Source organism: Eublepharis macularius, chromosome 5 (genome assembly GCF_028583425.1).
Source record: "Eublepharis macularius isolate TG4126 chromosome 5, MPM_Emac_v1.0, whole genome shotgun sequence".
Taxonomy (NCBI): Eukaryota; Metazoa; Chordata; class Lepidosauria; order Squamata; family Eublepharidae; genus Eublepharis; species Eublepharis macularius.
The window spans coordinates 161,641,585-161,654,662 of record NC_072794.1 but is presented as its reverse complement, the minus strand read 5'-3'; the positions used below and the strand labels follow the sequence as shown (position 1 = coordinate 161,654,662).

Here is a 13,078-nt window from a genome sequence, read left to right as displayed (position 1 = left end):
ATTGCCATAACTCTATATGCTTAATTGTATAACTTCGTTTCCTGTTGCCGGAGTTCTAGTGGGTTCTCACACATTCCCAGGTGGCTGTCTGTTTACAACTTCGAACTTTCTTCCAGACTATGATGTGTCTTCTCTCTTCGTAGCGTGATAGCACAAATATGCACAATGTTCTCACACAGAAAGAACAACAATGAATTGTTTGGAAATTGGGAGGGGGAAGGAAAGTCGGATAGAAAAGGGGTGTGTGTTTTCCATGTTGCCATTCTTGTCAAATTTCTACTAGCACTACTTAGTTACTTACTCCTAAGTAGACCTTTGGCTCTGAGTATGGAAAGAACTAATTTCTGGATAAAAATCATTTAACCAAGGACCTGTGTCTTGCTATAATGAACCAGGGATTGGTCTGCAGTTATAGAACGGGCTGCTACAAGGGCTGCTTCCACACACATTGGATAATGCACTTTCAATGCTCTTTAGTGATCATTTGGAACTGGATTTTCATGTGTGAAACAAAAGATCCACTTCCAAAGGATCACTAAAGTGCATTGAAAGTGCATTATCCAGCGTGTGTGGAAATGGCCAAGATGTGATGGTGGCCAGTTCTCAGGCCAAGCCATCCAAGCGACTGCATGAGGCAGCATAATGAGTAAAGTATCAATCCACCTCAAGGACTTAGCTTACCCCCAGCCATCAGTGACATTGCCACACAGGCTTGGCTTGGACCTAGCTGGTGGCAGTGAGGGCCTAGGAGGGGGTACCTTTCTTTGAGTGACACCTTGAATCAGCCCTACCACTAGGTCAAATGGCTATAAAAGGGGAAACAGACAAAGTCATAGAAAAGGTCGATCAACAAGGGTCGGAACATTCACAACTATTATGCTGCTGAATACGCATTGCTGGGAACCAGCTGTAAGGTCTGGCTCTTGCTTTCATGCCCTTCTTACGGCCTTCCTAGAAGCATTTGGTTGGACACTGGGGAAGCAGGATGCTGGACTAGGTAGACCATTGGTATGATCCATCATGGCTGCTCTTAGGTAGCTGATAGTGGAGGGGTTGTATTTTTAGCTTACCACTGTGTTTGCATTTACCCCATCGTTGCTCACTGTTCCATCCACATGTGATGGATGGGGGAGCTTGCTAAAGTGGGGGGATGAGTATGATTATGGGGGGTCGATCTGTCTTGGGGCTCGGGCTAGGACTTGGAAATGGTTCCTTTGCCTGCATGATAATCTCTCGGTCTGAACCCCTGTGCCAATTGTGTTCCTTTGGGCATCTTGTACTTTCTGTGCCTACCCTTAGGAGCATAGGCTTGGATGCTGGATTTCTCACTATTAGAGAAGGGCAGACGGGAAGAGCTTAGGAAGGCACCATCATTAATGGCTTGCGAGAGGGAGAGAAAAAAAGCAGGTTATATTTCAGAAAGTTTTGGATACAACCTCTTTGTTTAAGATGAGGGCTCGTGTTCTGCAGCAAATCTGTCGAAGGCGATTTATTTACAGGCATTATGCATAATTCTGAGGCTGACTTTTTAAATGTAAGGTTGATGCCCTTGGCATCTTTGTTGCAAGCCACATTAGGCCCTTTGAGAGAAAGGCAGGAGATACCTATTTTAGGTAAATATTTTAAGGGAGAGGAGCCGTGTCATTGAGTTCCACTTTCTTTGCTTAGAAGGCTCGATGAGCGCTCCTGCCTTTTAATGATATAGTAGAGGAGCACAAACTTCCAAAAACAGTACAATATCACTTTACAAAGATGGTCAAAATGATGACCACATGGAGGAAGAAGATGTCACAGCCGCTGGCCAATATATCTCTGCAGTGTTGATTTGAGTGCATTCTAAATGGCACTGTCTTATCCAGGCCAGGGGGAGAAGCGCACTGGGCAACAGGGTGGGGTGCTGAAGCAGATGAGACCAGTTATTGGCAGCAAGGAAAAAAGAGAGGGAATAGGGCTCAAAAGCAGAGGTTACAAGCAACAGGTCCCGGTCATGTATGGTCAAGTCTCAGCAGCAGACAGAGGTGATCAAAGCCCTGTGGAGTTCATATAGCCTGATGACTTTTCTAAGGAAAGGCTATGGCTTGGGTTTGGCCGTGGCACAGTTGGGTGGTCCAGGATTGGGCCTGCTCCAATGGACAACCCCAAGACATTGGACAGTTTTGGATACTTGGTAGGCCGATGTACATTCTTCTCCCAAGAGAGTTGAGCTACCCATCCCTTCAGAAGGCAAAATCCAGTAACTCTTCCTTCTTTCCATGGGGATCAACTCAAACACACAGAGACTCTGCGTCCGGGAGATGATTGAAAGGATAAAATGTGGAAAGTAAAACCAGGTGCAGCACTCTGAGCTGTTTGGAGGAACAGCAAAATAAAATGTACTCCAAAGCAAATAAATAGCTGCTTTCATTCAAATCTGATCTTGCCCTGCCCTTTCTTTTCTTTAGACGATGCCGATTTGGAGTCAGTGAAGGAGGAGTCTGAAGAACCCAACACGTCTGACAGTGAGGTTGGTCTCCTTCTCAGTATCCCATCTTTCAGCCTCTACCGGCACGTAGCTCAAACCCTGCTTAGCCTGTCCCAGACAGCTAGCAGTGACCAATTTTCAGCACGGGGCTTTATTAGGAACCAACTGAATAGGACTTTGACTTATGGAAGTTTGTACCCTGGAAATGTTTTGTAAGCTTTTAAAGTGTTACTGGGCTAAATGCTCTTCTGCTACAACAGGCTAATATTGCAACCCACTCGAAATTATTGAGAACAGGAGAAGAAGACGGAAAAGCAGGAAAAACAGGGTTGCACCTACCTGCAACTATTGTTCATTAAGTGTTCTTCTGTGCAGACGCACGTGGGAACTGCGCATGCACAGGCATGCACAGTTCCCATGTGGGACTGCACAGAAGATATGACAATGAACTCTCAGTTCATTGCTGAGTTTCCAGAGGCAGACCTACTAGGAAGGGCACATGGAGCCAGAGAAAACGGGCAAAAAGTCTCCCGCCACTCATTCTGTTGTTAAAAGCGGGGTAGGAGAGGAACCATAAGTTCCTTCTCCCTCTTCACAGCACTTCCTCTCAGAGCTGAACTACACGAGATAAATTACACATGTAGAACACATGATTGCACTTACACGTGTTTCTCCCGTTACTTTCCTGATCACTCGCACGCTTCAGCCATACAGCAGTCGATCCCGTGTATGGACTGTCATGGGTTTCCTCCCTGTTTCTCTGAGATGAGGGATGGTATCCCATGATGCACCTTCTCTTTGTGCATACTCAGCAGTACAGAGCAAATTCGGTAAAATTTGGCCATTTTTTCCAATGGGAAATATGATTTGGGGCTTTTCGGGGGCTTGGGGGGCATTTTTGGACCAAATTTTACCAAATTTTCTGAGAACGTACTCCTAACTGTCCTCTAACTACCTCCAATTTTTCTTCGGGGGGCCATTTTATTCCCCTCCAAGAATGTGCCCCCAGCCACCTCCAATCTCCATTATTCCCTTTTGGGAAAACTAGGGGAGCTATCTAGAGGTCTGGTGAGGCACTTGGCAAGCAAAATCCACCAAATTTGCTGGGGAGCTATTTGTAACTGTTCTCTAAAGACCTTCCAAGTTTTAGAGTGACTGGACCCTTGAGGGCCATTTTATAGCCCCTCAAATGACATGCCCCCAACCACTCCATTTGTTTCTATTGTAGGAAAAAACTAACTCCCACTGCTGAAACACATGGATCATGGCTGCCATGGCCAGATGTACACTTTCAATTACAATCTACACACCAGACAGCCCAACAGAACCAAAGTGAAGCCCCCTGCCAAAAACCAAGCACCCCTGAGCATGCTGACCAGCCACTCTCCATTGGTTTCTATTGTGTGTGGGGGGGAGGCTCCCACTGCAGAAACACATGGATCATGGCTGCTGTGGCCACAGGCACACTCTCAATCTAAACATCAGATAACCCAACAGAACAAAATGAAACCATCCCCCCAAACTCCAGCACCCCATGAGCAGGGTGACCAGCCACTCTCCATTGTTCCCTGTGAGGACCAACATCACACCAGAGAATCACCCAAACCAAAATGAAGTAAGAGGCAGTCTTGCCGGTGCCAAGAGAGACAGTCAGTGCCAAAAGATCAAGTGCATTTTAAAGTGGTTTCCCCCAATGTACATATGACTGCGAGTCTGGACATACACCTGCACCCCGACATGTGTCGAGCATATCATTTAGTTATGCCCAGAGAAAGGAAGAGAAGAAGAAAAGAAGCAAACTAGAGACCTTTTCAGATGTTACATCCACATGTATTGGGAGCATGTGCTACCTGCAGCTCTTGTGTGGACAAAATGGAGGAAGGGAGAATGGTGTTGTATGCCACTTTGGGTCACACCACCAGGTAGAAAATATTAAATAAATTAGTATGGTTGTCATGTTGTCTAAACAGAGACAACACATGTATTTTGCATATGCATAGAAGTTCAGTATGTACGAACCGGAACCCTGAAAAATCTATTGGTCAGCTTGCTCATTCCAAAGCTATGCCCATTCAGACAACATGACATCCACACATATTAGGAGGGTCTACATGCTGCTGGAAGGCTCCCGGTACATGTGAATGTAAATTTTGAAAAGAATTTCAGCTTCTATATGTCTACTTCTGAACAGGCACCAGAGTGTGAATCAAAAGATTTGCACAATGGGGCCAGAGAGAGATGTTCAAAAAAACCCCTGAAACATTCAATATTGAAGGGTTTACCCCTCACGCACAAAACTGAAGGCATTAAATGCAACACTGTGTCATGAAACGTTGGCTATCATTTTGAAAGTTGTTAGGCAGTCTTGTGTAACACCAACATTCTGACTGGGGAAGGCTTGGAGATTAAAATTTGTGCACTTCCAGCTTCAAGACCCTCCGCATCAGCAAGCAAGTGGTGAAAGCTGGCTACCCCATCACCCTCCATCCTGCATGGATGTCTGGTTAGGGAGGGGGAAAAGAGGGGAGGAAACAGAAATAGAGGGAGAATGTGATTTCCCTTCTCCCATCACTCACTGCAGGTGTACTCTTTATCAGGGGTCATTTCGTAGAAAAAGAGCTGGAGGAACTCATTAGCATAACTCATTAGCATAAATCATTAGCCTATGCCATGCCCCTTGACATCACTGGAAGTGTGTCATTAACATAACTGATTTGCATATGCCACACCCCTTGACATCACCTATCCTGGCTGTTTTGGACCTAATCCTGGCCATTCAGGGCCAAAATTGGGCCCAAAATGGCAAAAGGGGGCTGAAAATGATGGAAAAGGGGCCCAAAATGGTCAGGACTGGGCCGCTGCAGAGTGGGAGAGTGATCCACCACCCATCAGAGGCCCGATCTGGACCTTCAGCCCCAATCCAGGCTGAAATGGGCCCAAAATGGCCAAGAGTCAGGTGGGTGGAGCCACCTGACATGTGACCTCTTTGGAGAACTGCCAGAACTGCATTCCTGTGTGTTCCCCCTTGAAATGAGCCCTGCTCTTTATGGTTATCTTTAGGGGTTAGAAAGTAGTGACCCCTGGGGCAATCTCAATGAGCCCTCTTTAACTCCTGACAACTGCTATAAAGATGACAACTACCTCCCCCCACCCTTTTTGAACTCATCCTTGGGCAAGATGAAACAATCGACAACATTTAGTAGCAGGGCCCTACTTGCAATTTAAAAATGATCAGTAATGATTAGATGGAACAGTGGCTGAAGGAGACAATACTGGGAGGGGAGGAGCTGAATAGCAGGTGATCCCCGAGAAGGAGTCCTTGCTGCTTTAATGTCTTATTTGGGGAATAGAGTGTTCTGATCAGACCTTAGCAGGACAATGTTTTGCATAAGACCAGAGCGCAATTTTCGTTAAAGACGAAACAGCCAGTCGCATACAGTGCGGAGGGATGATCCTTTTCTCCCCACTCATTTGTGCAGGTGACCGGCACTGGCGATGATGAAAGCTTCCAAGGCTCTTCCATGAAAGAAAAATATCGCTATATAAAGGAGAACAACCAGGCATTGCCGAAGAAGCGGAAACGGGGACAGGATTCGGGGCAAAAAGGTACGAATGGGAGTTTTTTCTAATTCTGCGTAGCAAAATATGAAGCCACCAGAAAAATTCAGCTTTTGCAACAGAAATTGATGGTGCAAAAATTGCCCCTCTTTACAGAATGGAATCTGTCTCCCCACCACTGTTGAGCCCCACAAAGCCAGATTTAAACCAATTGTACATGGCTCGGGGAGGGGATTATCTTACTATTTGTTCAGAAGATCTATTGCACCCGTGATCCCTGAGGCTTAGGATATACTTTTCCTTATTCAGCCTTGCAACAAACTTGGCCCAGTGATTGGTTGTTTCCGCACATGTTGAATAACGCACTTTCAATACACTTTAGCAATCCTTTGGAAGTGGATTTTTTGTTTCACACATGAAAACCCAGTTCCAAATGATGGCTAAAGAGCATTGAAAGTGCATTATCCAACATGTGTGGAAGCAGCCATTGTCTTATTAGAAGCAGGGAGGAGATGGAGAGACCTTTGTCCAAGAATCTAGGTCTCTGGCAAACATCTATGAAGGAAGAAAGGGATGGCACAATTTGGAAGAGGAATGCAGCAGAGAGTGTAGAGGGCTAGAGGGTATTTAATCCTTCTTTTATCTGGCATTTCTGTCCTGAATTCCCCTCCCCTGGCTGATTGTTCCCTGCTGGAGTTCCCAAACTGGACCCCCCTTTAGTTGAAATATTAGCTGGGGAGGTGGAGTGCAGGCGAAATGTGGTGGAAGAGGGAAGGGTTAAGTATGTACGTCCCCCAAAATACACAAATGCCCTTTTTGAAGTTCACTATTTCGTTTAGGGATGGGAAAGTGGACAAGACATCACCCGATCTTGTCAGATCCCAGAAGCTAAGCAGAGTTGACCCCAGTGAGTATTTGTATGGGAGACCACCACCACCAATAACAACAACAACAACATTTGATTTATATACCACCCTTCAGGACAACTTAATGCCCACTCAGAGCAGTTTACAAAGTCAGTGTCATTATTATCTCCACAACAGACACTGTGTGAGATGGGTGAGGCTGAGAGCAGAACTACAAGTGACAAAAGGCACAGGTTGGACACTTGTCAGCTTCCCTCAAGTTTTGATGGGAAATGTAGGTGCCCTGGTCTTGCAGCTTGGCTCTCCGACTGCTGTCCAATGGACTTTTCAACTGTCACTTGTCCAACATTTCGCCAAGCTGCCTACATTTCCCATCAAAACTTGAGGGAAGCTGACAAGTGTCCAACCTGTGCCTTTTGTCACTTGTAGTTCCGCTCGGAGAGAGCCCTGAGAGAGCTGTGACTGACCCAAGGCCATCCAGCTGGCTTCAAGAGAAGGAGTGGGGAATCAAACCTGGCTCTCCAGATTAGAGTCCTGCTGCTCTTAACCATTACACCAAACTGGCTGCTGTGCATAGGAAGGCACTGGCAAACCACCTATTCTCACATACCATGAGAACCCCTTGACGGGGTCACCTTAAGTCAACTTGATGGCACTCCCATACATATAGTTTGGCTAAACAACTGACACTGAATTTAGGCTCCCAAAGTATCCCTCTGTTGTCATCTCCCTCTCCCCCGGTCCTCAGAGAATTATTGCCTCTAAAGGAGGAGGTCCCACTTTGTCATTATGGCTAATAGCCACAAATGTGACCTGTCCTCCATGAATTTATCTAACCCACTTTTAAAGGAAACTCGTCAAGTGGCTATCACTCTATCCCATGGCAGTGAATTTCACAAGATAACGATAATTACTCATTGAGTGAAAAAGCCTTTCCTTCAGTCTGCTCTGGTTCCTGACAATAAGACACACCGCACTTGTGAATCTCAGGCCTTCTGCAAATAGACAGGCCAACCTAGGCTGCCCTGGCTTGGTTTGGGATCCTTCGCAATATTTAACATGAATAAGTGTTCCAGGTATACACCTGAATGTTTACTGAGCCGTTCCTGAGAAATGTTGACTGAGAAAGCAGGCCAAACACTCCTTGTGAGAGCTATCCACACGCGGGGAAAGCTTTTCACACACAAGAAATGTTTGTTTTTTTAAGCCAGGCCCTGTCAAGGTGGCGATTTGCGAACAATGGACTGTCTTGTTCTGGTATTTCCTACAGGTGACTAAGCAGGAAATTGATAAGGCTGGACATAAAAGCAACCTGCTTGTTAACAGTTCGAACACTTTTCCACCCCAAAAGTGCTGTTCCAAGCTCTGTTTGCACAGTCAAAAAAGTGTGTGGGTGTGTGAGTGTATGCATGTGAGAGAGAGAGAGAGAGAGAGAAAGAGAGAGTAGTGTTGACCAACTGTAAGAGATATTCTCTGTTGTCACAAAGACTTAAAAGGAGGGCTTGTTTAACAAGCTTCTGTTCCCATTGCTTTGCCTTCCTGATGAATCTGACAAGCCTGGAAATGAACTGTTGATAGAACAAGAAAAAGGAGTTTTCAAAAACCTCAGCCCTGCCCTATATGGGTAGGGCTTGAAGGTGTCAAACTCACAGCGCTGAGGAAAGGACAGTTATGGCTGCCACCAGCAGACACCAATCCTGGACTGGCTTAGGCCAAAATACATTAACCGTTCATAATACAATAAGGGATTAACTGCCAAAAAGACAAATAAGTGGGTCCTAGATCAAATCAAGCATGAATTCCCCCTAGCAGCTAAAACGATTAAACTGAGGCTATCGTACTTGGGTCACGTCATGAGAAGACAAGATTCTCTGGAAAAGGCAATAATGCTAGGAAAAGTGGGAGGCAGTAGGAAAAGAGGAAGGCCCAAAACGAGATGGCTTGACTCCATAAGGGAAGCCACGGCCTCCAGTTTGCAAGATCTGAGCAAGACTGTCAACGATAGAACATTTTGGAGGTTGTTAATTCATAAGGGCCCTGACCTGGATAGCCCAGGCAAGCCCAATCTCATCAGATCTCGGAAGCTATGCGGGCTGGCCTTGATAAGTAATTAGATGGGAGAGCTCCGAGGAAGACCAGGGTGGCTATGGAGAGACAGGCAATGGCAACCCACCTCTGTTAGTCTCTTGTCTCGAAAACTCCAGTAGAGGGTCACCATAACTCGGCTTCGACTTGACAGCACTGTCCACCACCCAGTCATGTAGTCTCAATAGGTTGGAAGCAACTTCACTGCACGTAACACCCACAAATCGCACCAGCATCTCTCTGCCCTTGATGCAATCCCAGCCCTATACCCCAGCTTTATAAGTCCGGATGTGGCGATTTGATTTCTCTCTTGTCTGTTTTTATCCTGCCCTCCCTCCAAATATATGTGCACTCAGGGTAGTATACCTGGTTCTCCTTTCCCCAGTTTTTCCTCACAACAACGCTGTGAGGAAAGTTAGGCTGAGAGAATGTGACTGGCCTGAGGTCACCCAAACTTGATGGCAGAGTGGGGTTTTATATTCGGATCTCTCAGGTCCTGGTCCTGGTCTGACACTCTATCCACTATGCCCGGCACACTCCAGAGAGGGGAAGGAACACTGCAGTATTGGCAGCTGGGGAGGAGAGGGTGGGGAGACAGAGGGCCAAACTACAAGTGACGAATGACACAGGTTGGACACTTGTCAGCTTCCCTCAAGTTTTGATGGGAAATGTAGGCAGCTTGGCAGAATGTTGGACAAGTGACAGTTGAAAAGTCTATTGGACAGCAGTCACGCTGCAAGACCAGGATGCCTACATTTCCCATCAAAACTTGAGGGAAACTGACAAGGGTCCAACCTGTGTCATTCGTCACTTGTAGCTTGGCCCAGACTCACCAGTAGCCTTAGGCAAACCACATTTATACTCTCTGTGCTCCGTGCCCCCACATCCTAATATAGGGTTAACTCTACCTTACCTTGCAAGACTGTTGTGAAGATAGTTGTGATAATATCTGTGAATCTCTTTTTTTATTAAGAGTTTTATATCATTAAAAAACAAACCTAAAAACACTACAATTGGAGCCAGTCTGGTGTAGTGGTTAAGGGCGTGGGACTCTAATCTGGAGAACTGGGTTTAATTCCCGACTCCTCCACTTGAAGCTGGCTGGGTGACCTTGGGTCAGTCACAGTTCTCTCAGCCCCACCCACCTCACAGGGTGTTTGTTGTTGTGGGGATAATAATAACATACTTTGTAAATCGCTCTGAGTGGGCATTACGTCATCCTGAAGGACAGTATATAAATTGAATGTAGTTGTTGTTACAATTACACATACACCAATAAAACAAACAAAAACAACTAATCAGCAAACAAGAATAACAAAACATAGATCATACAAAAAACAGCAATAAAAGAAAAACAAGCTATCTAAACTAAAAGGTTTCCCATTTTCTCCAAAACAAATATCCGCATCATGTCAAATTTACACTTCCTCTAAATAATGATTAAAAGCTCTCTTTTTTCTAATGTCAAAATCCCTTAGTCCATAAACCCACAAACCATCAAATCATTATTATCTATTTTATGTAAATAATCTATGAAGGGTTTCCACACATATATATTTAACAAATACACATATATATTTAACAATTCAACAAATATATTTATTTATTTCTAATCAGTGAAATAAGTTTTGCCATCTTTGCCAGCTCCAGCATCTTTGTCAGCCAATCTCTTGAAGATGCAAACTCTATACATGCGGAGTATTATTATGTTAATACACGTTAGCCATTAATGTATGACAAAAACAGGCCGTTTTCACAGGACCAAAGCCTCCGGAAGATCACGTGAAACTCAGGGAACGAAGCGTCTTCCTAGCACAATTCCCCGGCACGATCCCTTTTAATGGTGCAATTTCTGACATCATCATTCCATTAAAGGGGATCATGCCAGGAAACCGCGCTAGGAAGATGCTTTGTTCCATGAGTTTCACACGATCTTACAGGTGCATGCGAAAATGGATTATTCGTTGACACCTGTGAGAGATGACGTCCATGTCAGTTACCTTTTGATTGTTGTGATTGTATGTAGACTGCAACCATAGGAACCCCTGAGGAAGCTCCGCGAAACTGGCTACTTGCTAGCAGCCTGTTGGGGCCACCTTGCACTTCCCAGCTTCTTCTCTGGACCTGGGGTGAACTGAAAAAAGAAAAAGAAAAGAAATAGAGTTATTACAAAGACTATGTTTATGAATTTATTACTTACCTCAGACCCAGGGTACAGCATTTACCGACTGCAGGATGAGAATTTTCTCTTACATGTATTGTACATGATTATTGACTGTGTATTGTATTATCTTGGTCATCATTGATGATATTTATTGATGTTTTTAATAACTATTTATAAAATTGTTATTTATTTATTTATTTATTGTATCATAGCACTTTGCACTTTTGCACTTTATAAATCTCATTTATATACTTGTTAGTCTTATTTACTGTATACCACAGGGGCATTCCCTTTGTTACAGCGTTTCAAGGGCCAAGTGCTAGAAAGCCCCTTCCACGGCGCCTCCCTGTTTCCAGAATCATCATTATCCCAGAATGTGCTGCTGTCTGGCTAATGCGACCTACATTTCTCTTCCTCCTCACAGCCTGCAAGAAATCGGGAAGAGGCAGAAGGAACGGCAAAGCTTCGCAGCATCCAGACAATGTGCAGGAAGTGATACAGGAAAACAACAGCCAGAGTCCGGCCTCCAGTCACAATGTTGCCACTGGAGAAACATAGCTGGAACTGGCTTTCTTGGCGCAGCCGTTGCCAGGCCTTTCGGACATGGATACAAAGTCCTTCAGTAATTGCAAGATGGCTTTTGACATCAAGAAGGATTTCCACCATGCATACAACTATCAGGCACCATTGGTCCAAACCTTGGCCTTCATGAGGACTAGTAACTCACCAATAATCAAAGTACTTGGAAGATCTTTGAATCCATTCTTGTATAAGTTCTGTATTTTCAAGGTGTTAGTCATAGAATGGTCCACTGGGTTGGTTCTACTCCCTCACTCCATGATTCTGCTTGTTCAGCTGCAGATTCTGCCTGTCCAATTGTATTTTAATAACAACGTGACAGTACATCTTATCTGATGCATAGCAGTTGAGTAGATCTCTCAAAGCATAGATTTTCCCCCAAACGTGAACATCCATCATGACCTGAGATTTGTACAGAGAGATAGCTATACGTTACATTTCTATAAATAAATGGGACCTGCAAAATGAAGTTATCAATGGCTGTATGACCAAGAGTGATTCCGCACACGTTGGATAATGCACTTCCAATCCTCTTTATAGATCATTTGGAACAGATTTTTTTGTGTGCGGAACAAAAAATCCACCTCAAACAATTGATAAAATGCATTGAAAGTGCATTATCCAACGTGTCTGGAATTTGATTAATCAAATTAATCAAAAGTTAATACATTTTGTGAGACACGTTTTGGAAAAGTAACATCTCTGCGACAGAATTATACAGTGCCTTTCACTTCTGTTTGTTACTATCAGGTACTCTTGCGTCCAAACTCTGGCCTTACTGATAAGGTTGCCAGTCTTGTTCATTTGGGGTGTGGTGCCTGGGGAGGGTGAACTTGGGAGGGTGGCACCACTTCTTCTGTGCCCCTCTAGGCATTCTTCCAATCTCTATGGGCCTTGCCCACAGGGGAGATTTCTAGAGTGTCTCCTGAAAGTGAAATCAATACTGAGTGGAGGGATCATTGGAAGTGATGTCACTTCTGAGTGATGCTCTAGGAAAGTCACCCAATCTCTAAGATCTTTACCATAGAGGTTAGAGGAAATTCCTAGAACATCATCATTTACACTGTTTCCCCTATCCTTTTTTTTTTATTTTAACTGCTGGTAAAATTGGCAAGGATGGAGGACTGAGAGTGGAAACAGGAGATTACCTGCTCCCATTGGGCAAATGGCAACCTTACTAACCAATGAATACCCTGCTAAACATACAGCAGGCTGGGAAATTACACCAAAATATAACAGCCACAGAGAATACAGGCCCGAGAATGGAGTTACCTTATTATAAAATGGCCACATGGAGATCAGAGATGGTGACATTGAAGTAAAGGGCCATTGGCAGGCTGAAGGAGGTATCTGCACATGGCACTT

General features: G+C 44.7%; 1 protein-coding gene across 1 annotated transcript in view; it reads left to right on the top strand.

Moving 5' to 3' along the window:
• The window catches only part of RBBP8NL (RBBP8 N-terminal like), a 66,767-nt gene extending 54,556 nt beyond the window's left edge, over nt 1–12,211 (top strand). The window contains exons 12-14 of the mRNA XM_054981187.1: nt 2,442–2,503; nt 5,941–6,067; nt 11,559–12,211. Of these exons, the coding sequence (XP_054837162.1) occupies nt 2,442–2,503; nt 5,941–6,067; nt 11,559–11,692 (323 nt within the window). The 3' untranslated portion in view covers nt 11,693–12,211. The remainder of the gene's footprint in view (nt 1–2,441; nt 2,504–5,940; nt 6,068–11,558) is intronic.
• Nucleotides 12,212–13,078: the final 867 nt, after the last annotated feature.